The 26,805-nt window shown below is 34.9% G+C and overlaps 2 protein-coding genes across 2 annotated transcripts; both read right to left on the bottom strand.

Moving 5' to 3' along the window:
* Positions 1-2,030: 2,030 nt before the first annotated feature.
* On the bottom strand, positions 2,031-2,498 carry LOC131149176 (protein GRIM REAPER-like). The gene has a single exon (XM_058099361.1). It carries the CDS (start codon positions 2,496-2,498, stop codon positions 2,031-2,033), a length of 468 nt encoding a protein of 155 aa, XP_057955344.1.
* Positions 2,499-23,391: 20,893 nt separating this feature from the next.
* Positions 23,392-23,859, bottom strand: LOC131149170 (protein GRIM REAPER-like). Its single transcript, XM_058099347.1, has one exon. It carries the CDS (start codon positions 23,857-23,859, stop codon positions 23,392-23,394), a length of 468 nt encoding a protein of 155 aa, XP_057955330.1.
* Between the last annotated feature and the right edge of the window lie 2,946 nt (positions 23,860-26,805).

The raw sequence follows: 26,805 nt of genomic DNA, 5'->3' as shown, positions 1-26,805 counted from the left end.
GATGAACATCACTCGTGCATACTGACCTAGTGTTTAAGATTTAAGAGTTCAGACATTAAATTTAGATTTGTGTAGATTTGAACAAAGTATAATACAAAGGGGTATTGAGTTTCATGCAATCACACAAAAATTGGTTTCTAAGACCTAAAAATCATGCCTTCACGTAACCCAAATTGCCTAGGCACTAGAGGCTTTTATCTAGGAGACCACCTATTTCCATTCAGGTTCACTCTGTCAGTGGAAGGGCTGAGTTTAATAAGGCAGTCTAATTGAATTTATTTTTAGGAGCTTAGAGTGCTCAAATGTATACTATTGTGTTTCATAGTAGTCGCTTAAGACTTAATGAAAGCAAGTTCATCCCATTTGGAGTATAGGAGCAAGCTGCGAAGTTAGCTGAAATCTTCAATACCCCATTGGGAAATTTCCAATCCACATACCTAGGGCTCCTTTTGGGAGAAAAATACTAAGTTGGGAGTACTTGAGGCCAATAACTGATAACATTAAAAATAGGCTAGCCTCATGGAAAGTGATCTATTTATCAATTATGGGAATGGTAACTCTAACTAAAAGCTTGTTGCCAAACATCCCCACATGCTGTATCTCTGTCCTCCCAATCCCACTGCAGTTGCAGCAAAGTTAGAAGGCCTGAAACATAGCTTTTTTTTTTTTGGAGAGGCGACTCAACTAAATTATATACCCCCTTGTGCATCGGGAGAGGCTTCCTCTATCAAAACATAGTGGTGCTCGGGGGATCTAAAGTATTAAACTGATGAATAAAGCCCTGTTAGTGAAACGATCATGCAGATTCAGCTCTGAAAAAGGCAGCTTCTCGAGGAAATCAGAAGTATCAAATATGGATACTCAGTGAAGGAATAGTCTCCATCTTACCCAAGGATTTCCTAGCAAAGGGTTATGGAAAGGTATCATTCTTGGTGCTATGGATGATCTTTGGGAAGTGGCTAGAACCAAAATTGGCTGAGGCTTAAGCACTAGATTTTGGGAAGATAGATAGGCCTCTCGGCATCCTCGAAAATACATTTTCTCTCGCATCACAATATTACAACCCTACAAGGTAGCTAAAGTGTCAAATCTGGTCATTGCTGAGCAAAGCAAACTGTTGTGGGCATAGAATGTTTAATTTACAAGGAATCCAAGGGGCATGCAAGAATGTGTCCTTTAGCTTCTCAACCTCATATACTCTACACTTGCATCAGTTCTGAATGTGAAGAGTCCATATCTTAGCCTCCTCCCAAGAGCGTAGTCCTAAATTAAATCCCATTACTTCCTCCTCCCTCCAAATTGTAGTCTCTATTTCAGGCTTGCTGCCCTTATTTTAGATTGATTTGGAACCCGATGACCCCATGAAGGTCTCCATTTTGCTTTGTTTAATTCCTAGGGCAAAATTCTAGCTCTCAAATTTCTCCAAAAGAAAGCGCGGACACTAGCTACTTATTGCTATTTGTGCAAGCGCAGCGAAGTCTATGAAGGCATGAAATATATTTGGGCGTTGAATCTAGTATATAAAAATATACTTGTCTATTATAAACAACTTCAATTGCCTAAAATGTCAACGAGTGCATAGTAATTTCCTCTTATTTTGAAAGAAGTTGAAAGAAACATTGTACCTAATAATTTTCTTTAAAAAGTAATTAATGAGGCATCCATGCATGGATTTCTTTTGCATTATGTTATCCTAATATCATAAAGAAGTTCACCGCCAATATAAATTTAGGAATAATTCTATTCAAGGTAAAAAAAAAAAAAATTAAGCAAGGAAAGAAAACTTATGCATTTTCAAATGCTTAGGATTATTTTAGTATTTAGAATAATGAAACTTCATGCAAAAACACTTATATAGTTAGTCTTATTTTCCTCATCATCAATACAACAATGAATGTCTTCATGTAACTAATAAAGATGTAGTAAATTCTAACCTAGTAAAATTACGTAAAAATTAATTTAAAAATAACAATAAATGAAATCTCTATGCATGGACTCGAAATTTATACATTGAAATGCTTTTGGTGCATTCATGAAGCATATCCGCAAGAACCTTTCTCGCATTTAACTCCCGAATCGCATTTTTTGTTACACTTGCCACAATGAAGTGCATCAAAACCAACGTTGGTGCATTTACCCCCACAACAAAGTTGGCCAAAACCACATTTATGGCCGCACCTCCCGCAGTTGTTCCTATCTCGAAGGACATTCCGACAATGCTTCTTACAGCAGAAAAGGAGGCTAGCACCGTTGTTTGCCAAAATCCCATTGCATTTGTTGCTACTAACTTCACAGTGTGTACCTTTCTTCATGATACTTGCCATATATCGACCTCTTAAGGATCCGGTGTTGACTAATGGAGTGTCAATTACGTACTCCTCATAGTCTTCAGCATCGGCAGCAATTAGAGAGGCCATTGGAAAGGGGGAGGCTAGTAATGTTAGAGGGAGGGTAAAGGTGAGAAGGATGGCTGTCAGTTGGAAGAGAGTGGCAGCCATATTTACTGCTAAAAGCCGTCACTTGCCTGGAAGGCTGTGGAGATGCAGGAGATGGAATGGTTTTGAACGTGAAGTTCGTGGGTATAAGCCGAAGGAGATGGTGGGTATTTAAAGCTTGTTGTTTTTTGATAAAAAATTTCCTCTTGGGAGGGAATGGGAAAGTTGTAATCCCACAAGTAACAAGTTCCAATCCTGAGGGCAAGTGTTCGTTGTATTAGTCCATGTTGACTGAGTGGGGTTTGGCAGAGCTCCAAAGGTCAAAACCTTGGGCAGCAAGATATAGCAGTAATCCTACGTCCCGCATGCATTTGAATGTTGTATTTTAAGTGGATGTAGGCTTGGATATAGCCATCGTGTTTAATTTAGTCACTTTTTCTATCCATAAAATTGAACAGCATTGATTTTTTACAGTACAAAGGCTGGGCATTCAACAATCACAAGGAGGGTGACTTCTGCTAGCATTTTGTTTGACTTAACTACTCGGTATTCATTTGTGAAAACTTTATAAAGACTTGAGCATTAGGTATATCAAGGTGATTAGTTGGGTAAGATTTGAATAAGAAGCTTCAATTGGCTCGGTTTGAGCGAACATGGGTTAACCTTTTTCCTCATCTGAGTTATAAGGTGAACTCATTAGAAAGTTTTCTATGAAGTTTAAAAAATTAACCTTTCGAAGAAACTCATCCTAAGTATCGTGGTTAGTCCTTGGATGAATGTTCTCCATCCATATAAGTCTTTATATTTATGTACCCTAAACCTATGTTGTTTGGAATTGAATTTATACTAGATTTAAATAAGATGTCATGCAAAATTGTATTGTAATTTGCCTAATCCATCCAAATTCAAATCCAAATCCAAATCTGAGGTGTGAAATCCATGCTGTCAAACAGAACATAAAAAAAAAAAAATTAAAAATCGTATGATTTATATTTGTAGTATTTTAATTGGAAAATAGAACATCCCAATGTATTATATTAGGGGGAGAAATGGCATTTAAAGAAATTGCTCTTTGCTATTTTTGTATTTTTTAAATTAGACAATAAGAAAAATAATTTTTGAGGTTGAAGTGGAATCAAATAACATTTTACCATCGCTGAGGAATTGAGATGAAAGTTGACATTTTAGAAAGCTTTGGACACATCTAGAATCTATAAAGAAGAAAATGGTAGAAAAAACAAAGTATATGAAACTAAAATGCATACAAAATGTTTAATTTTTTTTAACAAAATCTTAAACTAAATGAAACCGAACTAATAGATTTGGTATAGTTTGATTTCATTTGACCACTTCTTCAAATTTGATATGTTTCATGTCCCTTATTGTAGCAACAATCATGTCAACTTGTGCCTCTTCAAAGATATGACGGCAATATTCATAATTGTATCCACACATCACGTTCACGCTGTTAGTGGAAGGACTCAGCTTAATAAGGCGGTCTAATTGAATTTATTTTTAGGAGCTTAGAGTGCTCAAATGTATACTATTGTTTCATAGTAGCCGCTTAAGACTTAATGAAAACAAGTTCATCCACTTTGGAGTTGCGGAGCAAGCTGCAAAGTTAGTCGAAATCTTCAATTCCCCATTGGGAAATTTTCAATCCACATACGTAGGGCTCCTTTGGGAGAAAAATACTAAGCTAGGAGTACTTGAGGCCAATAAGTGAGAACGTCAAAAATAGGCTAGCCTCATGGAAACTGATCTATTTAACAATTATGGGAATGGTATCTCTAACTAAAAGCTTGTTGCCAGACATCCCCACATGCTGCATCTCCGTCCTCCCAATCCCACCGCAGTTGCGGCCAAGTTAGACGGCTTGAAACGTAACCTTTTTTTATTGGAGGTGCAACTCAACTAAATCATGTACCCCCTTGTGCATTGGGAAAGGCTTCCTCTAACAAAACATCCTGGTGCTCGGGGGATCTAAAGTATTAAACTGATGAAGAAGGCCCTGTTAGTGAAACGTTCATGGAGATTCAGCTCTAAAAAAGGCAGCTTCTGCAGGAATCTTATCATAAGTATCAAATATGGATACTCAATGAAGGAATAGTCTCCATCTTACCCAAGGCTTTCCTAGAAAAGGTATCATTCTTAGTGCTATGGATGATCTTTGGGAAGTGGCTAGAATCAAAATTGGCTGGTTCATAAGCACTAGATTTTGGGAAGATAGATGGGCCTCTCGGGATCCTCGAAAATACATTTTCTCTCGCATCACAATATTACAACCCTACAAGGTAGCTAAAGTATCAAATCTGGTCATTGCTGAGCATAGCAAAATGTTGTGCATAGAATGTTCATTTACAAGGAATCAAAGGGGCGTGCAAGAATGTGTCCTTTAGCTTCTCAACCGCATATACTCTACACTTGCATCAGTTCTGAATTTGACGAGTCCATATCTTGGCTTCCTCCCAAGAGCGTACTCCTAAATTAAATCCCGTTACTTCCTCCTCCCTCCAAATTGTAGACTCTATTTCAGGCCTGCTGCCCTTACTTTAGATTGATTTGGAACCCGATGACCCCATGAAGGTCTCCATTTTGCTTTGTTTAATTCCTAGGGCAAAATTCTAACTCTCAAAATTCTCCAAAAGAAAGCACGGACACTAGCTAGTTATTGCTATTTGTGCAAGCGCAGCGAAGTCTATGAAGGCATGAAACATATTTGGGTGTTGAATCTAGTATATAAAAATATACTTGTAAATTATAAAAAACTTAAATTGCCTAAAATTTTAACGAGTGCATAGTAATTTCCTCTTATTTTGAAAGAAGTTGAAAGAAACATTGTACCTAATAATTTTCTTTTAAAAGTAATTAATGAGGCATCTATGCTTGGATTTCTTTTTAATTATGTTATCCTAATATCATAAACAGGTTCGCCGTGAATATAAATTTAGGAATAATTCCATTCAAGGTAAAAGAAAAAAAAAATTAAGCAAGGAAAGAAAACTCATGAATTTGTAAATGCTTAGGATTATTTTAGTATTTAGAATAATGAAACTTCATGCAAAAGCACTTATATAGTTAGTCTTATTTTCCTCATCATCAATACAACAATGAATGTATTCATGTAACTAATTAAGATGTAGTAAATTCTAACCTAGTAAAATTACATAAAAATTAATTTAAGAGTGACAATAAATAAAATCTCTTTCAATGGATTCGAAGTTTGTACATTGAAATGCTTTTGGTGCATTCATGAAGCATATCCGCAAGAACCTTTCTCGCATTTAACTCCCAAATCGCATGCTTTGTTGCACTTGCCGCAATGAAGTGCATCAAAACCAACATTGGTGCATTTACCCCTGCAACAAAGTTGGCTAAAACCACATTTATGGCCACACCTCCCGCAGTTGTTCCTATCTCGAAGGACATTCCGACAATGCTTCTTACAGCAAAAAAGGTGGCTGGCACCATTGTTTGCCGAAATCCCATTGCATATGTTGCTAGTAACATGACAGTGTGTACCTTTCTTTATGATACTCGCCATAAATCGACCTCTTAAGGATCCGGTGTTGACTAATGGAGTGTCAATTATGTACTCCTCATAATCTTCAGCATCGGCAGCAATTAGAGAGGCCATTGGAGAGGGGGAGGCTAGTAATGTTAGAGGGAGGGTAAGGGTGAGAAGGATGGCTGTGAGGTTGAAGAGAGTGGCAGCCATATTTACTGCTGAAAGCCTTCACTTGCCTGTAAGGCTGAGGAGATGCAGGAGATGGAATGGTTTTGAACGTGCAGTTGGTGGGTATAAGCTGAAGGAGGTGGTGGGTATTTAAAGCGTTTGGTTTTGTGATAAAAAATTTCCTCTTGGGAGGGAATGGGATAGTTGTAATCCCACAAGTAACAAGTTCCAATCCCTGAGGCCAAGTGGTCATTGTATTAGTCCATGTTGACTGAGTGGGGTTTGGCAGAGCTCCAAAGGTCAAAACCTTGGGCAACAAGATATAGCAGTAATCCTATATCCGGCATGCGTTTGAATGTTGTATTTTAAGTGGATGTAGGCTTGGATATAGCCATCGTGTTTAATTTAGTCACTTTTTCTATCCATAAAATTGAACAGCATTGATTTTTTACAGTACAAAGGCTGGCATTCAACAATCACAAGAAGGTTGACGTCTGCTAGCATTTTTTTTGAGTTAACTACTCGGTATTCATTTGTGAAAACTTTATAAAGACTTGAGCATTAGGTATATCAAGGTGATTAGTTGGGTAAGATTTGAATAAGAAGCTTCAATCGGCTCGGTTTGAGCGAACATGGGTTAACCTTTTTCCTCGTCTGAGTTATAAGGTGAACTCATTAGAAAGTTTTCTATGAAGTTTAAAAAATTAACCTTTGGAAGAAACTCATCCTAAGTATCAGTGGGTAGTCCTTGGATGAATGTTCTCCATCCATATAAGTCTTTATATTTATGTACCCTAAACCTATGTTGTTTGGAATTGAATTTATATTAGATTTAAATAAGATGTCATGCAAAATTGTATTGTAATTTGCCTAATCCATCCAAATTCAAATCCAAATCCAAATCTGAGGTGTGAAATCCATGCTGTCAAACAGAACATAAAAAAAAAAAATTAAAAATCGTATGATTTATATTTGTAGTATTTTAATTGGAAAATAGAACATCCCAATGTATTATATTAGGGGGAGAAATGGCATTTAAAGAAATTGCTCTTTGCTATTTTTGTATTTTTTAAATTAGACAATAAGAAAAATAATTTTTGAGGTTGAAGTGGAATCAAATGACATTTTACTATCGCTGAGGAATTGAGATGAAAGTAGACATTTTAGAAAGCTTTGGACACATCTAGAATCTATAAAGAAGAAAATGGTAGAAAAAAAAAAGTATATGAAACTAAAATGCATACAAAATGTTTAATTTTTTTTAAAAAAATCTTAAACTAAATGAAACCGAACTAATAGATTTGGTATAGTTTGATTTCATTTGACCACTTCTTCAAATTTGATATGTTTCATGTCCCTTATTGTAGCAACAATCATGTCAACTTGTGCCTCTTCAAAGATATGACGGCAATATTCATAATTGTATCCACACATCACGTTCACGCTGTTAGTGGAAGGACTCAGCTTAATAAGGCGGTCTAATTGAATTTATTTTTAGGAGCTTAGAGTGCTCAAATGTATACTATTGTTTCATAGTAGCCGCTTAAGACTTAATGAAAACAAGTTCATCCACTTTGGAGTTGCGGAGCAAGCTGCAAAGTTAGTCGAAATCTTCAATTCCCCATTGGGAAATTTTCAATCCACATACGTAGGGCTCCTTTTGGGAGAAAAATACTAAGCTAGGAGTACTTGAGGCCAATAAGTGAGAACGTCAAAAATAGGCTAGCCCTCATGGAAACTGATCTATTTAACAATTATGGGAATGGTATCTCTAACTAAAAGCTTGTTGCCAGACATCCCCACATGCTGCATCTCCGTCCTCCCAATCCCACCGCAGTTGTGGCCAAGTTAGACGGCCTAAAACATAGCCTTTTTTTATTGGAGGGGCAACTCAACTAAATCATGTACCCCCTTGTGCATTGGGAAAGGCTTCCTCTAACAAAACATTCTGGTGCTCGGGGGATCTAAAGTATTAAACTGATGAATAAGGCCCTGTTAGTGAAACGTTCATGGAGATTCAGCTCTAAAAAAGGCAGCTTCTACAGGAATCTTATCATAAGCATCAAATATGGATACTCAATGAAGGAATAGTCTCCATCTTACCCAAGGCTTTCCTAGCAAAGGGTTATGGAAAGGTATCATTCTTAGTGCTATGGATGATCTTTGGGAAGTGGCTAGAATCAAAATTGGCTGAGGCATAAGCACTAGATTTTGGGAAGATAGATAGGCCTCTCGGCATCCTCGAAAATACATTTTCTCTCGCATCACAATATTACATCCCTACAAGGTAGCTAAAGTATCAAATCTGGTCATTGCTGAGCAAAGCAAAATGTTGTGCATAGAATGTTTCATTTACAAGGAATCCAAGGGGCGTGCAAGAATGTGTCCTTTAGCTTCTCAACCTCATATACTCTACACTTGCATCAGTTCTGAATGTGAAGAGTCCATATCTTGGCCTCCTCCCAAGAGCGTACTCCTAAGTTAAATCTCCTTACTTCCTCCTCCCTCCAAATTGTAGTCTCTATTTCAGGCTTGCTGCCCTTACTTTAGATGATTTGGTACCAGATGACCCCATGATGGTCTCCATTTTGCTTTGTTTAATTCCTAGGAAAAAATTATGGCTCTCAAAATTCTCCAAAAGAAAGCGCGGACACTAGCTAGTTATTGCCATTTGTGCAAGTGCAGCGAAGTCTATGAAGGCCTGAAACATATTTGGGTGTTGAATCTTTTATATAAAAATGTACTCTTCTATTATAGACAACTTCAATTGCCTAAAATGTCAACGAGTGCATAGTAATTTCCTCTTATTTTGAAAGAAGTTGAAAGAAACATTGTACCTAATAATTTTCTTTTAAAAGTAATTAATGAGGCATCTATGCATGGATTTCTTTTTAATTATGTTATCCTAATATCATAAAGAAGTTCGCAGTGAATAGAAATTTAGGAATAAATCTATTCAAGGTAAAAAAAAAAAAAAAAAAGATTAAGCGAGGAAAGAAAACTCGTGAATTTGTAAATGCTTAGGATTATTTTAGTATTTAGAATAATGAAACTTCATGCAAAAACACTTATATAGTTAGTCTTATTTTCCTTGTCATCAATACAACAATGAATGTATTCATGCAACTAATTAAGATGTAGTAAATTCTAACCTAGTAAAATTACATAAAAATTAATTTAAAAATGACAAAAAATGAAATCTCTTTGCATGGACTCGAAGTTTGTACATTGAAATGCTTTTGGTGCATTCATGAAGCATATCCGCAAAAACCTTTCTCGCATTTAACTCCCAAATCGCATGCTTTGTTGCACTTGCCGCAATGAAGTGCATCAAAACGAACATTGGTGCATTTACCCCCGCAACAAAGTTGGCTAAAACCACATTTATGGCCGCACCTCCCGCAGTTGTTCCTATCTCAAAGGACATTCCGACAATGCTTCTTACAGCAAAAAAGGTGGCTAGCACCATTGTTTGCCGAAATCCCATTGCATATGTTGCTAGTAACATCACAGTGTGTACCTTTCTTTATGATACTCGCCATAAATTGACCTCTTAAGGATCCGGTGTTGACTAATGGTGTGTCGATTATGTACTCCTCATAGTCTTCAGCATCGGCTGCAATTAGAGAGGCCATTGGAGAGGGGGAGGCTAGTAATGTTAGAGGGAGGGTAAGGGTGAGAAGGATGGCTGTGAGGTTGAAGAGAGTGGCAGCCATATTTACTTGCCTGTAAGGTTGAGGAGATGCAGGAGATGGAATGGTTTTGAACGTGCAGTTGGTGGGTATAAGCTGAAGGAGGTGGTGGGTATTTAAAGCGTTTGGTTTTATGATAAAAAATTTCCTCTTGGGAGGGAATGAGAATGTTGTAATCCCCCAAGTAACAAGTTCCAATCCCTGAGGCCAAGTTGTCATTGTATTAGTCCATGTTGAGGTCAAAACCTTGGGCAACAAGATATAGCAGTAATCCTACATCCGGCATGCGTTTGAATGTTGTATTTTAAGTGGATGTAGGCTTGGATATAGCCATCGTGTTTAATTTAGTCTCTTTTTCTATCCATAAAATTGAACAGCATTGATTTTTGACAGTACAAAGGCTGGCATTCAACAATCACAAGGAGGGTGACTTCTGCTAGCAGTTTGTTTGACTTGACTACTCGGTATTCATTTGTGAAAACTTTATAAAGACTTGAGCATTAGGTATATCAAGGTGATTAGTTGGGTAAGATTTGAATAAGAAGCTTCAATCGGCTCGGTTTGAGCGAACATGGGTTAACCTTTTTCCTCGTCTGAGTTATAAGGTGAACTCATTAGAAAGTTTTCTATGATGTTTAGAAAATTAACCTTTGGAAGAAACTCATCCTAAGTATCAGTGGGTAGTCCTTGGATGAATGTTCTCCATCCATATAAGTCTCTATATTTATGTACCCCCTAAACCTATGTTGCTTGGAATTGAATTTATGTTAGATTAATTTAAATAAGATGTCATGGAAAGTTGTATTGTAATTTGCCTAATCTATCCAAATTCAAATCCAAGTCTGAGGTGTGAAATCCATGCTCTCAAACTGAACATAAAAAAAAAAAAATCGTATGTTTTATATTTGTAGTATTTTAATTGGAAAATAGAACATCACAATGTATTATATTAGGGGGAAAAATGGCATTTAAAGGAATTGCCCTTAACTATTTTTGTATTTTTTAAATTAGACAATAAGAAAAATAATTTTTGAGGTTGAAGTTGAATCAAATGACATTTTACTGTTGCTGAGGAATTGAGATGAAAGTTTACATTTGAAAAAGCTTTGGACACATCTAGAATCGATAAAGAAGAAAATGGTAGAAAAAAAAAATATGAAACCAAAATGCATACAAATGTTTAACTTTTTTGAAAAACAATCTTAAACTACATTAAACTGAACCAATAGATTTGATATAGTTTGATTCCATTTGATCACTTCTTCAAATTTGATATGTTTCATGCCCCTTATTGTAGCAACAATCTTGTCAGCTTGTGCCTCTTCAAAGATATGACAACATTATTCATAATTGTATCCACACATCATGTATTGGCATAAATTGGTCTATACTCTACACATTCAATTAAGGGTTTAGCATATAAAATATATTAATATTTGAATAAACATCACTTCCTCTTACAACTCACATATTTTATTCATTATAGCCTTGTATTTTGAAAGTGATAATTGTGTGACTTAATGGTCTGATTTGATGTGCCAATCACAAAAAAGAACTAAAACCATAACACTTGTATAAATTTACAAAATATGTCATTGTGAGTGTCACAATCACATTTTGAATTTCTTTTCCCAAAAATGAATAAATCTAATTGCCACTTGCATGTTTACAATTAAGGAAGATATTGTGCCAATATTAATATGCTTTACTTATATAGGCCATAGAAAATTCTAATTAACTATTCCAAAATATCTTCATTGAAAAATCTTTCCTTGGAATCAAATTGTAATATTCTTTGATACTTGCTCTTAAACCGATGAAAAGTGGAGAATATTAGAACTACTCAACTGGTGAACCTCCTTTTATTTTCGAGGCATCCTTTAACTCTTACTTGATGAAGTAGATGGTGTTTTCAGCATTCTCACATTATGTTTAATGCATATTTTTTTTGGGTTTTAGGTTAGTTTAACCTTCTAGTTGTGTGTGTGTGTGTGTGTGTGTGTGTGTGGGGGGGGGGGGGGGGGAGAGAGAGAATTCAAGTTTTCTGTTTGCATCAAATTTGCAATTTTTTTATCCTTTCCTATTTTTGGTATGGGCCACTAGGCTGAGGCTTGATAAAGGGGATAGTTTATCTCCCGTCTCAACCCCCCTTTCTATCGTTTTAATTAAGAATATAACTTGTGACCACCAATATATATTGATGGGAGAGAGAGAATTCAAGTTTTCTGTTTGCATCAAATTTGCAATTTTTTTATCCTTTCCTATTTTTGGTATGGGCCACTAGGCTGAGGCTTGATAAAGGGGATAGTTTATCTCCCGTCTCAACCCCCCTTTCTATCGTTTTAATTAAGAATATAACTTGTGACCACCAATATATATTGATGTCTCAAACTTTAACCTTTAAGATTCGATCAAGGAAAATTTGAGTATTTTATTTTTAGAAAAATATTTTGAGCATACATAGCAAAAGCAAAGGGCTAATGAGATCTGTAAGATGTTCATGTTGTCAAACTTTAATTAAAATTTTAATTTCTTGCGAAACTTAATTAAGATTTTTTCAAATAAGCTAGGAGTACTTGAGGCCAATAAGTGAGAATGTCAAAAATAGGCTAGCCTCATGGAAACTGATCTATTTAACAATTATGGGAATGGTATCTCTAACTAAAAGCTTGTTTCCAGACATCCCCACATGCTGCATTTCCGTCCTTCCAATCCCACCGCAGTTGCAGCCAAGTTAGACGGCCTAAAACATAGCATTTTTTTTTGGAGGGGCAACTCAACTAAATCATGTACCCCCTTGTGCATTGGGAAAGGCTTCCTCTAACAAAACATAGTGGTGCTCGGGGGATCTAAAGTATTAAACTGATGAATAAGGCCCTGTTAGTGAGACGATCGTGGAGATTCAGCTCTAAAAAAGGCAGCTTCTGCAGGAATCTTATTATAAGTATCAAATATGGATACTCAGTGAAGGAATAAACTCCATCTTACCCACGGCTTTCCTAGCAAAGGGTTATGGAAAGGTATCATTCTTAGTGCTATGGATGATCTTTAGGAAGTGGCTAGAATCAAAATTGGCTGAGGCATAAGCACTAGATTTTGGGAAGATAGTTAGCGCACTCGGCATTCCCAAAAATAAATTTTCCCTCGCATCACAATATTACAACCCTACAGGGTAGCTAAAGTATCAAATCTGGTCATTGCTGAGCAAAGCAAAATGTTGTGCATAGAATGTTTCATTTACAAGGAATCCAAGGGGTGTGCAAGAATGTGTCCTTTAGCTTCTCAACCTCATATACTTTACACTTGCATCAGTTCTGAATGTGAAGAGTCCATCTCTAGGCCTCCTCCCAAGAGCGTACTTCTATATTAAATCTCCTTACTTCCTCCTCCCTCCAAATTGTAGTCTCTATTTCAGGCTTGCTGCCCTTACTTTAGATTGATTTGGAACCCGATGACCCCATGAAGGTCTCCATTTTGCTTTGCTTAATTCCAAGGACAAAATTCTAACTCTCAAAATTCTCCAAAAGAAAGGGCGGAACTAGCTAATTATTGCTATTTGTGCAAGCGCAGCGAAGTCTATGTAGGCATGAAACATATTAGGGTGTTGAATCTAGTATATAAAAATATACTTGTCAATTATAAACAACTTCAATTGCCTATAATGTCAACGGGTGCATAGTAATTTCCTCTTATTTTGAAAGAAGTTGAAAGAAACATTGTACCTAATAATTTTCTTTTAAAAGTAATTAATGAAGCATCTATGCATGGATTTTTTTGTTTTAATTATGTTATCCAAATATCATAAAGAAGTTCGCCGCCAATATAAATTTAGGAATAGTTCTATTCAAGGGAAAAAAAATTTAAGGAAGGAAAGAAAACTCATGAATTTTTTAATGCTTAGGATTATTTTAGTATTTAGAATAATGAAACTTCATGCCAAAACACTTATATAGTTAGTCTTATTTTTGTCATCATCAATACAACAATGAATGTATTCATGTAACTAATTAAGATGTGATAAATTCTAACCTAGTAAAATTACAAAAAAAATTAATTCAAAAATGACAATAAATGAAATCTCTATGCATGGACTCGAAGTTTGTACATTATAATGCTTTTGGTGTATTCATGAAGCATATCCGCAAGAACCTTTCTCGCATTTAACTCTCGAATCGCATGCTTTGTTGCACTTGCCACAATGAAGTGCATCAAAACCAACGTTGGTGCATTTACCCCCACAGCAAATTTGGCCAAAACCACATTTATTGCCGCACCTCCCGCAGTTGTTCCTATCTCGAAGGACATTCCGACAATGCTTTTTACAGCAAGAAAGGAGGCTAGCACCATTGTTTGCTGAAATCCCATTGCATATGTTGCTACTAACTTCACAGTGTGTACCTTTCTTTATGCTACTCGTCATAAATCGACCTCTTAAGGATCTGGTGTTGACTAATGGAGTGTCAATTACATACTCCTCATAGTCTTCAGCATTGGCAGCAATTATAGAGGCCACTGGAGAGGGGAAGGCTAGTAATGTTAGAGGGAGGGTAAGGGTGAGAAGGATGGCTGTGAGTTGGAAAAGAGTGGCAGCCATATTTACTGCTGAAAGCCTTCACTTGTCTGTAAGGCTGAGGAGATGCAGGAGATGGAATGGTTTTGAGCGTGCAGTTGGTTGGTATAAGCCGAAGGAGATGGTGGGTATTTAAAACTTGTGGTTTTATGATAAATTTCCTCTTGGGAGGGAATGGGAAAGTTGTAATCCCACAAGTAAAAAGTTCCAATCCCTGAGGCCAAGTGGTCGTTGTATTAGTCCAAGTTTACTGAGTGGGGTTTGGCAGAGCTCCATGGGTCAAAACCTTGGGCCACAAGATATTCAGTAATCCTACGTCTGGCATGCATTTGAATGTTGCATTTTATGTGGATGTAAGCTTGGATATAGCCATCATGTTTAATTTAGTCTCTTTTTCTATCCATAAAATTGAACAGCATTGATTTTTTGTAGTAGCAAGGCTGGTTTTCAACAATCACAAGGAAGGTGACTTCTGCTAGCATTTTATTTGAGTTAACAACTTGGTATTCATTTGTCCAAAATTTATAAAGACTTGAGCATTAGGTAGATCAAGGTGATTAGTTCGGTAAGATTTGAATTAGAAGCTTCAATCGGCTTGGTTTGAGCCAACATGAGTTAACCATCTTTCTCTTATGAGTTATAAGGTGAACTCATTAGAATGTTACCTATGAAGTTTTGAAAAATAACCTTTGGATGAAACTCATCGTAACTATCAGTGGGTACTCCTTGGATGAATGTTCTCCATCTATATAAGTCTCTCTTTATTTATGTACCCTAAACCTTTGTTGTTTGGAATTGAGTTTATATTAGATTTAAATAAGATGTCATGAAAAATATTATTGTAATTTACCTAATCTATCCAAATTCAAATTCAAATCTAAGGTTTGAAATCCATGCTCTTAAACACAACCTAAAAAAAATAAAAATTGTATCTTTTATATTTGTAGTATTTTAATTAATAATAGAACATCACAATGGATTATATTTAAGGGGGGGGGGGGAATGGCATTTAAAGAAATTGCCCTTTGCTACTTTTGTCTTTTTTAAAATAGACAATAAGAAAAATAATTTTTGAGGTTGAAGTTGAATCAAATGGCATTTTACTATCTCTGAGGAATTGAGATGAAAGTCGACATTTTAAGAAGCTGTGGACACATCTATGATCGATAAAGAGGAAAATTGTAGAAAAATATATATATGAAATTAATGCATACTAAATGTTTGTTTTATTTTATTTTTTATTTTTAAAATCTTAAACTAAATTGTACCAAACCAATAGATTTGGTATAGTTTGATTCCATTTGATCACTTCTTCAAATTTGATATGTTTCATGCCCCTTATTGTAGCAACAATCTTGTCAACTTGTGCCTCTTCAAAGATTTGACAACATTATTCATAACTACATCCGTACATCATGTATTGGCATAAATTGGTCTATACTCTACACAATCAATTAAGGGTTTAGCATATAAAATATATTAATATTTGAATAAACATCACTACCTCTTACAACTCACATATTTTATTCATTATAGCTTTGTATTTTGAAAGTGATAATTGTGTGACTTAATGGTCCAATTTGATGTGCCGATCACAAAAAGAGAACTAAAACCATAACACTTGTATAAATTTACAAAATATGTCATTGTGAGTGTCACAATCACATTTTGAATTTCTTTTCCCCAAAATGAATAGATCTAATTGCCACTTGCATGTGTACAATTAAGATAGATATTGTGCCAATATTAATATTCTTTACTTATATAGGCCATAGAACATTCTAATGAACTATTCTAAAATATCTTCATGGAAAAATCTTTCCTTGGAATCAAATTGTAATATTCTTTGATACTTGCACTTAAAATGAAGAAAAATTGAGAATATTAAAACTACTCAACTGGTGAACCTCATTTTATTTTCGAGGCATCCTTTGACTCTTACTTGATGATGTAGATGATGTTTTCAACATTCTCATAATATGTTTGATGCAAATTTTTTTTTTTTTTGGGTTTTAGGCTTGTTTAACCTTCTGGTTGTGTGTGTGTGTGTGTGTGAGAGAGAGAGAGAGAGAGAGAATTCAAGTTTTCTCTTTGGATCAAATTTGCAATTTTTTTTTATCCTTTCCTATTTTTGACAAGGGCCACTAGGCTGAGGCTTGATAAAGGGGAGAGTTTATCCCCCGTCTCAGCCCCCCTTTCTATCGTTTTAATTAAGAATATAACTTGAGACCACCAATATATATTGATGTTTCAAACTTTAACCATTAAGATTCCATCTAGGGAAATTAGAGTATTTCTTTTAGAAAAATATCTTGAGGATAGATAGCAAAAGCCAAGAGCTAATGAGGCGACCTGTAAGATGTTCATGTTGTCAAACTATAATTATAATTTTAATTTCTTGTGAAACTTAATTAAGATTTTTTCAACTAAGATGAGCATACTCAACAATTCTGCCTAGTCCACACAATATTAATTTCGGTATCATCAAAACATCAATTACAGGGTCAATGGATTAAATCCAGCAAACTTAATTGTGTAAATTATATAATCTTCCCTAGCTGAAGGCTTCTTTAGTTGGTTATTTACCTCATTCAAAGTTTTAAAAATGAATTATATTCTGTGAGGTTCTTCAGCTTTTGTGCTCATATCCCTTACTAGTATTTGAATTTTATTAAGATGACTTAATTTGTGTTCAATTCTGTACTTATTTGTTGCAAAATTGATGTCACCAATTAGTAAGAAATAGACTTGAGCAGTTGGGATAACCTTCTTCCAACATTCAAGATGTTTGGTGCATTTGTTGGCAAATGTGCAGATGAATTCAATAAAGAAAATCTTGTTGTGCAATAAGTGACAATGGTGTTGCATATATGTGGTGCCGAGAGCACACTAAAATGAGTATGCAATCATGTAACTTGAGAATAGTGATGAACATCACTCATGAATGCTAACCTAGTGTTTAAGATTTCAGAGTTCAGACATTAAATTTACATGTGTAGATTTGAACAAAGTACGATACAAAGGGGTATTGAGTTTCATGAAATCTCACAAAAATTCTTTCCTAAGACCTAAAAATCATGCCCTCACATAACCCAAATTGCCTAGGCACTAGAGGCTTTTGTGTAGGAGACCACCTATTTCCATTCACGTTCACGCTGTTAGTGGAAGGACTGAGTTTAATAAGGCGGTCTAATTGAATTTATTTTTAGGAGCTTAGAGCGCTCAAATGTATACTATTGTGTTTCATAGTAGTCGCTTAAGACTTAATGAAAGCAAGTTCATCCCATTTGGAGTTTAGGAGCAAGCTGCGAAGTTAGTCGAATTCTTCAATTCCCGATTGGGAAATTTTCAATCCACATACCTAGGGCTCCTTTTGGGAGAAAAATACTAAGCTAGGAGTACTTGAGGCCAATAACTGAGAACGTTAAAAATAGGCTAGCTTCATGGAAAGTGATCTATTTATAAATTACGGGAATGGTAACTCTAACTAAAAGTTTGTTGCCAAACATCCCCACATGCTGTATCTCCGTCCTCCCAATATCACTGCAGTTGCAGCCAAGTTAGAAGGCCTAAAACATAGCTTTGTTTTTTGGAGAGGCAACTCAACTAAATTATGTACCCCCTTGTGCATTGGGAAAGGCTTCTTCTTTCAAAACATAGTGGTGCTCGGGGGATCTAAAGTATTAAACTGATGAATAAAGCCCTGTTAGTGAAATGATCATGGAGATTCAGCTCTAAAAAAGGCAGCTTCTTGAGGAATCTTATCATAAGTATCAAATATGGATACTCAGTGAAGGAATAGTCTCCATCTTACCCAAGGATTTCCTAGCAAAGGGTTATGGAAAGTTATCATTCTTAGTGCTATGGATGATCTTTGGGAAGTGGCTAGATTCAAAATTGGCTGAGGCATAAGCAATAGGTTTTGGGAAGATAGATAGGCCTCTCGGCATCCCCGAAAATACATTTTCCCTTGCATCACAATATTACAACCCTACAAGGTAGCTAAAGTATCAAATCTGGTCATTGCTGAGCAAAGCAAAATGTTGTGCATAGAATGTTTCATTTACAAGGAATCCAAGGGGGGTGCAATAATGTGTCCTTTAGCTTGTCAACCTCATATACTCTACACTTGCATCAGTTCTTAATGTGAATAGTCCATATCTTGGCCTCCTCCCAAGAGCGTACTCCTAAACTAAATCTCTTTACTTCCTCCTCCCTCCAAATTGTAGTCTCTATTTCAGGCTTGCTGCTCTTACTTTAGATTGATTTGGAACTCGATGACCCCATGAAGGTCTCCATTTTGCTTTGTTTAATTCCTAGGAAAAAATTTCTCAAAATTCTCCAAAAGAAAGGGCGGACACTAGCTAATTATTGCTATTTGTGCAAGCACAGCGAAGTCTATGAAGGCATGAAACATATTTGGGTGATGAATCTAGTATATAAAAATATACTTGTCAATTATAAACAACTTCAATTGCCTATAATGTCAACGAGTGCATAGTAATTTCCTTTTATTTTTAAAGAAGTTGAAAGAAACATTGTACGTAATAATTTTTTTTTTAAAAGTAATTAATGAGGCATATATGCATGGTTTTCTTTTTAATTATGTTATCCTAATATCATAAAGAAGTTCACCGCCAATATAAATTTAGGAATAATTCTATTCAACGTAAAAAAAAAAAATAAAAAAAAAAAAGGAAGGAAAGAAACTCATGAATTTGTAATTGCTTAGGATTATTTTAGTATTTGGAACAATGATACTTCATGCACAAACACTTATATAGTTAGTCTTATTTTCCTCATCATCAATACAACAATGAATGTATTCATGTAACCAATAAAGATGTAATAAATTCTAACCTAGTAAAATTACAAAAAAATTAATTTAAAAATGACAATAAATGAAATTTCTATACTGTGAGTTGGAAGAGAGTGGCAGCCATATTTACTGCTGCAAGTCTTCACTTGCCTGTAAAGCTGAGGAGATGGAATGGTTTTGAACGTGCAGTTGGTGGGTATAAGCCGATGGAGATGGTGGGTATTTAAAGCTTGTGGTCTTATGATAAAAAATTTCCTCTTGGGAGGGAATGGGAAAGTTGTAATCCCACAAGTAACAAGTTCCAATCCCTGAGGCCAAGTGGTGGTTGTATTAGTCCAAGTTTACTGAGTGGGGTTTGGCAGAGCTCCAAGGGTCAAAACCTTGGGCAACAAGATATAGCAGTAATCCTACGTCCGGCATGTGTTTGAATGTTGCATTTTGAGTGGATGTAGGCTTGGATATAGCCATTGTGTTTAATGTAGTCTCTTTTTCTATCCATAAAATTGAACAACATTGATTTTTTACAGTACCAAGACTGGCATTCAACAATCACAATGAGGGTGACTTCTGCTAGTATTTTATTTGAGTGAAGTATTCATTGGTCAAAAATTTATAAAGACTTGAGCATCAGGTAGATCATGGTGATTAGTAGCTCCAATGGTCAAAACCTTGGGCAACAAGATATAGCAGTAATCCTACGGCCGGCATGCATTTGAATGGTTCATTTTAAGTGGATGTAGGCTTGGATATAGCCATCGTGTTTAATTTAGTCTCTTTTTCTATCCATAAAATTTAACAGCATTGATTTTTTACAGTACCAAGGCTGGTATTCAACAATCATTAGGAGGGTGACTTCTGCTAGCATTTTATTTGACTTAACAACTCGGTATTCATTTGTCAAAAATTTATAAAGACTTGAGCATTAGGTAGATCATGGTGATTAGTTGGGTAAGATTTGGATTAGAAGCTTCAATCGGCTCGGTTTGAGCCAACATGGGTTAACCTTTTTTATCTTTTGAGTTATAAGGTGAACTCATTGGAAAGAGATCTATGAAGAGAAATGAAAAATAACCTTTGGAAGAAACTCATCCCAAGTATCAGTGGGTACTCCTTGGATGAATGTTCTCCATCTACCCTTGTCGAGATCTTAGCGTACGAGTAATTTTTGCGAAGTGGCTAGAATCAACGTTTGCTGAGGCATAAAACACCAGATTTTGGGAAGATAAGACTGGCAGTTCATCGTCCATTAAAACACATTTTTCCCCAACTCACAACATTGCAGGCAGCAAGGAAGCTCTGTCTTAGATTTGGTCACTCTGAGCGAAGCAGAATGTTTTGGGATGTTTCATCTAGAAGGAACCCCAGGGGCTTGGAGCAAGAATGTGTCCTTAGCTTCTCAAGCTGCTGTACTCCACTTGCATCATTTCTGAAAGTGAAGACTCCATATGTTGGTCTCCTTTCATGATTGGCTCCTCCTGAATTAAGTCTCTTCTCTCCTTTCCTCCCCAAGTTGCAGTCTCTATCTCAGGCTTGCTGCCTTTACTTTAGACTGATTTGGAAGCCTATGATCGCCTCATAGGTCTCCGGTTATGTTATGTGGAAAAAAATTTGACTTGAAAATCTCCAAAAGAAATTGTGGACACTAGCTAATTATTGCTATTTGTGCAAGTGCAGTGAAGAGTCTACGAACATTGATCAGTTGGGTTTGGAACACTTGTTTAACAGTCCTCTAACTAGACTGGGTAATGCTTCTCTGCGAATCCGATATTCTCTATTTGGGCATCATCCAAATCAAGGGATACATGAAAATCTTAAAAAGTATAAATCGCAGCTTCATTGTTCTTGGTCGGGAAATGTTGGAAGAAATAAAAATATATTCTTTGAAAAACAGAGAATTTGAGGCAACAATGGTGTCTCTCTGTGCTCAAAGTAGCCTTTTTTAGTATAGCACAAGTTTGTAGGCTCTGTAGAGCATGAGCTTGTCTAAATTGTTTTCTATTCTGCATATTTTTATGTATAATCCTTTCATATACAGCCTAGGATGTTGGTATTGCTTGCTCTCACTAGGAGAATTCGTCTTTTTTCCTGTATCTCTACACAATCTTCCATTAATTGAATAAATTCTCTCAGCAAAATGCTTTTTAATCTTTCTTTAAAAAAAATATCCGGTGTTGATTACTTACACTATGTTTGTGAGCACAAATTTCGTACCTTAAATTTGCATGTGTGGATTAAGATAAATTTTAATACAATTTTATATTACATCTTATCCAAATCTAATGCAAATCTAAATATAAAGCCTCTCCAAACATAATGTAAATTCAGTCTTCAATATCATTAGTAATCAAAGTTTGTAAGATATTTTTTAATATTTTTAATTTTTAAATCAAAAACTAAATTGAACCAAATCAATTACCGAACAATAGATTTGGCATAATTCCATTTGATCAATTTTTCAAATTTTGTATGTTTTATGCCCCTATTGTAATGATAATCTAGTCTACTTGAGCCTCTTCAAAGATAGGGAAGCATTATTCATTATTATTAGAATATATTTCCATACATCATGTAGTCGCATTAATTGGTCTATACTCTACATATTCAATTAAGGGTTTAGCATATATATAATATTAAAACTTGAATAAGCATCATTACCCCTTACAACTCCAATTTTCTTATTTATTATTGCCTTACATATCCAAAAATGATAATTGCGTTACTTAATGGATTAATTTGACGTGCCAATCATAAAAAAGAGGACAAAAAGTATGACACTTGTATAAATTTACAAAATATGTTATTGCAAGTTTCACAATTGCATCTCAGTTTTTTATTTTCACATAATAAATAGAATTAATTGCCACTTGCACGAGTACAACTAAGGAAGATATTGTGCAAATACCATTATAGGTAATAGAACATTTTGACCAACTATCCAAAATATTTATACTTGAAATTTTTTTCCTTAAAATCAACTTGTAATATTCTTTGATATTTGCACTTAAAATGTTTAATAAAGAGCACTTATCAAATGATAAAAAACGGAAAATATTAGAGCTATTCAATTGGTGAACCTCCTCTTCTCGAGCATCCTTCAACTCTTACTTGATGATGTAGAGGGTGTTCTCAACAATCTCATCTTATGTTTGAATTCGATGTTTGTTTTTTGTTTTTTTTGGTTTTAGGCTAGTTTAACCATCCAGTTAGAGAGAGAGAGAGAGAGAGAGAGAGAGAGAGAGAGATCAGTGCTAGTTGTAATTAATAGTTATCCATAACATTTTTTTTTTTCTCTTCTTGGATAAATTGGGATGCCCATTAGGCTGAGGCTGGATAAAGGGAACAGTTCTTCTGCTATCTCAAGCTCCTTTTTCTACACTTCGAGAATATATAAATCTAATCATTAAGATTCTATTTAAGCAATCATGGTATTTTTGTGAGAAATATCTTCAAATTTCAGTCTCTATCTTAGGCTTGCTGCCATTACTCTTGATTGCTCCATTCTATTTTGGTTAAGTTTCCAGGACAAGCTTTTAGTTCTCTAAATTCTTCGAAAGAAAGGGCGGATATTATTGTTATTTGCACAAGCACAACGAAGAATTTATGAACCATATCTTCTTGATTAAACAATCAGGTTTGAAACATTATTTGGATGTTATATAAAAATATACTCATCAATTATAAACAACTTCAATTCCCAAAAATGTCTACAACCACAGAAATTTCCTCTTACTTTGAAACAAGTCAAAAAAAAAAAAAAAAAAAAAAAACACTAACTAATAACTTTTTCAAAGTAATTAATGTGTAATCTATGCATGGATTTCTTTGTAATTGTATTATCCTAATATAAAGCACATAAATCATACAAGAATGTCCACCACCAATCTAAATTTGGGAATAATTCTATTAAAGGTAGAAAAAAAAAAAAAAAGCGGGGAAAGGAAAAATCATAAATTTGTAAATGCTTGTCATTATTTTAGTATTTAGAAAAATGAAACTTCATGTGAAAAAATTTATATAATTAGTCTTATTTTATTTATTATCAATACAATAATTAAACTAATCAATGTATTCATGTAACTAATTAAGGTGTAATAAATTCAAACATACTAAAATTACAAAAAAATTAATTTAAAAAAGAAAATAAATGAAATCCCCATGCATGGACTCAAAGTTTGTACATTGAAATGCTTTTGGCGTATTCATGAAGCATATCCGCAAGAACCTTTCTCGCATTTAACTCCTGAATTGCATGCTTTATTGCACTTGCCACAATGAAGTGCATTAAAACCAACGTTGGTGCATTTACCCCCACAACAAAGTTGGCCAAAACCACATTTGTGGCCGCACCTCCCGCAGTTGTTCCTATCTTGAAGGACATTTCGACAATGGTTCTTACAGCAAAAAAGGAGGCTAACACCATTGTTTGCCAAAATCCCATTGCATATGTTGCTACTAACTTCACAGTGTGTACCTTTCTTTATGATACTCGCCATAAATCGACCTCTTAAGGATCCGGTGTTGACTAATGGAGTGTCAATTAAGTACTCCTCATAGTCTTCAGCATCGGCAGCAATTAGAGAGGCCACTGGAGAGGGGGAGGCTAGTAATGTTATTGGGAGGGTAAGGGTGAGAAGGATGGCTGTGAGTTGGAAGAGAGTGGCAGCCATATTTGCCTGTAAGGATGCAGGAGATGGAATGGTTTTGAACGTGCAGTTGGTGGGTATAAGCAGAAGGAGATGGTGGGTATTTAAAGCTTGTGGTTTTATGATAAAAAATTTCCGCTTGGGAGGGAATGGGAAAGTTGTATAATTGCTCAAGTAGCCAGTTCCAATCCCCGTGGCCAAGCGGTCGTTGTATTAGTCCAAGTTTACTGAGTGGGGTTTGGCAGAGCTCCAAGGGTCAAAACCTTGGGCAACAAAATACAGAAGTAATCCTACGTCTGGCATGCATTTGAATGTTGCATTTTAATTGGATATAGCCGTCGTGTTTAATTTGGTCTCTTTTCCTATCCATAGTATTGAACAGGATTTTTACAGTAGCAAGGCGGCAAGGCTGGTATTAAAAAATATCAAGAAAGATTGACTTTCTTTAGTATATATTAATGTTATATGTTTCAAATTTTTAAAAAATTGTTTAATAAATATTATATAACTGTCTTCGATTTTATTTTAGTTTTAACATTTTTAAAATATGAACTACTATTTTAATAGTTTCATATTTATGATATTAGAAGTTATGCTTAAATTTGTTTGTATAAACAACGATCTAGTTTCATTTTAGGATATGGTTTTTCTTCTTCAGAATAACTCTATGTTCTACTCATTCTTTAAATTTATATTTTGTTGGGGTAATTAAATGACACTATATCTCTTATAACTTTGTTTTAGATCTGGTGTATGTAAGTGCGCACAAAACCGAATCAGTTAAATAATCCTGAAAGTCGTATGCGCAGTGACTATATGCACTGAGATATCTTCTCTGTAGGCGTGAAATTGATTTTAAGGATAGTAATCTTACCCCACCTCAACTTCTAATAAGTATTTATGTTTTATTGAATAATAATATTATTAGCAAATGTTTTTCCTTCTATTCTATTTTCAACAATCTTAAAGCCGATTGCAATTATCTATTTTCGAAAAAAATATATATATGACATAAAGTTTTAGTTATTCAAGATAGAATTGAGTTTGTTACCATTTTCATGTTAGACTTGACAAAATGGATAAAAATTTGTTAATTCAAACTGAATCCAACCCACTTTAACCGATGCATATAAGACACAGTATTTGCATGGGAGTAATAGTGTGGTGAGGATTCACCTAATTAAAACGTGCAAGAAATAGCACAAGGAAATAAATTGAAACATGATAGCTAGAAGACATAGATGTGTAATTTTGTGGTGTATTATTTAAGCGGATAATAGACACAGTCATAGTATTGACATTGGTTAGTGTATCTATGGACTAGCTTGAACTAACTAAATAGTCAATTGGGTTACTATTAGTGTGATTACAAAATGTGGGGGTACCTAATATCAATATGATCAAAATATGAGAATTGAGAAGCAACTGTTGATTAATGAACTCCTTATCTAAAGGGATAGCTACAAAGTTAATGGGAGAAAAAAAAAAAAAAAAAAAAAATCGAGGGGGCCGAGGATGTGCCTTAGGCCCTTAACATAAACTACTACTAATGATGACCCAACTCATGTGATTGTAGATTCCATGAATTAGGTTCAATGGGTAATAATAAGTCATTGAGTAATTTGGTGAGTTTTGTTTTGCTTATCCCTATAGTGTTTGATTGGTGCAGCTGTAAGTGTTGTGAGGTTGAATTTATCTCTTAAGAAATCCATATTCTTTGTTAGATGGTGTGTTTAGTTACAGTTACAAACTTGATGGATTTACCTATGTGTGTGTGGAAGTTAGGCTGCTTCGTATGAAAGTTTAGTAGGCTAAAACTTTCTAAAGCACTCATGAATATCGAGGTATGATGTATGACCTAATTGTATCATGCAGTGGGAGTTTTTTGTCTCGAGATGTTATGTGTGTGATATGTTTCTAGTGTTACGCTAAAAGAATTTAGTTCAAGAATTTGAAGCCACAATTGTGTTTCTCTGGGGTCAAAGTAGCCTTTTTAGTATAGCACAAGTTTGGAGACTCTGTGGAGCATTAGCTTGTCTAAATTGTATCCTATTCTGCATATTTTTACGTATAATCCTTTGATATACAGCCTAGGATGTTGGTATTGCTTGCTCTCACTAGGAGACTTCGTAATCTTCCATTAATTGAATAAATAAAAAAAATCCGGTGTTGGAAAATGGAGTGTTGATTACGAACTCTTACGCTGCCTTTGGGAGCTTAAATTTTAGATCTTATTTTTTGCATTTTGGGAGATTTGGACAAATTTCAATACAATTTTTTTGTTAGATCTTATCTAAATCCAGGACAAACCCAAATCCAAAGTCTCTGCAAATATCGGGTTAATTCGTAGTCTTGAGCACATGGTTTTAAATCGTGGTAGCGGGTAGCGTAATGTAATGGTAACGGGTGTAACGGGAAGCGGGAGTAGCGGATGTTACATAACGGGAAGTGGGTGTAATGGCTGTGAATTTTTTTGAAGCACACACAGCCTTGTGCATATTAGCGTACTTGCATGTTTTAAGCTTTTAGCCCTTCTTAGAAAGAGTTTTAGTGTATTTTGGATCCTTTAGTTCAAGTAACTAAGTTAGGGCAACAAGTTTACATTTGTTTTAAACAACCATTGATAGAAAAATTATGCGTGTGTGCGTATTTATACTTCTCATTGTTCTTATCTGTGATAAATTCTTATGTGTGCTAAATTAATTAATAAAACAAAATACATTAGACACTTCATTAATCTATTAGACACATAATACATACGAATAATACAAATATAAAATAGTTAGAAAAGAAAGAAGGTTGAAGTTGAAAAATATAAAACATAAATATTACATTACTAATATTATCAAAATAAAATATTTTCCTAACAAGTTAGTATTTTCAAAAATTCTTAATTAATGCATCTATTGTGAGTATTTAAAGAAATAGTAAATTTTGTATCATTGTCATCCTTTTTATAATCTTTTCCCC

The sequence above is a fragment of the Malania oleifera genome, chromosome 1 (genome assembly GCF_029873635.1).
Source record: "Malania oleifera isolate guangnan ecotype guangnan chromosome 1, ASM2987363v1, whole genome shotgun sequence".
NCBI classification, from domain to species: Eukaryota; Viridiplantae; Streptophyta; class Magnoliopsida; order Santalales; family Ximeniaceae; genus Malania; species Malania oleifera.
This window is presented reverse-complemented; position numbering and strand designations above follow the sequence as displayed.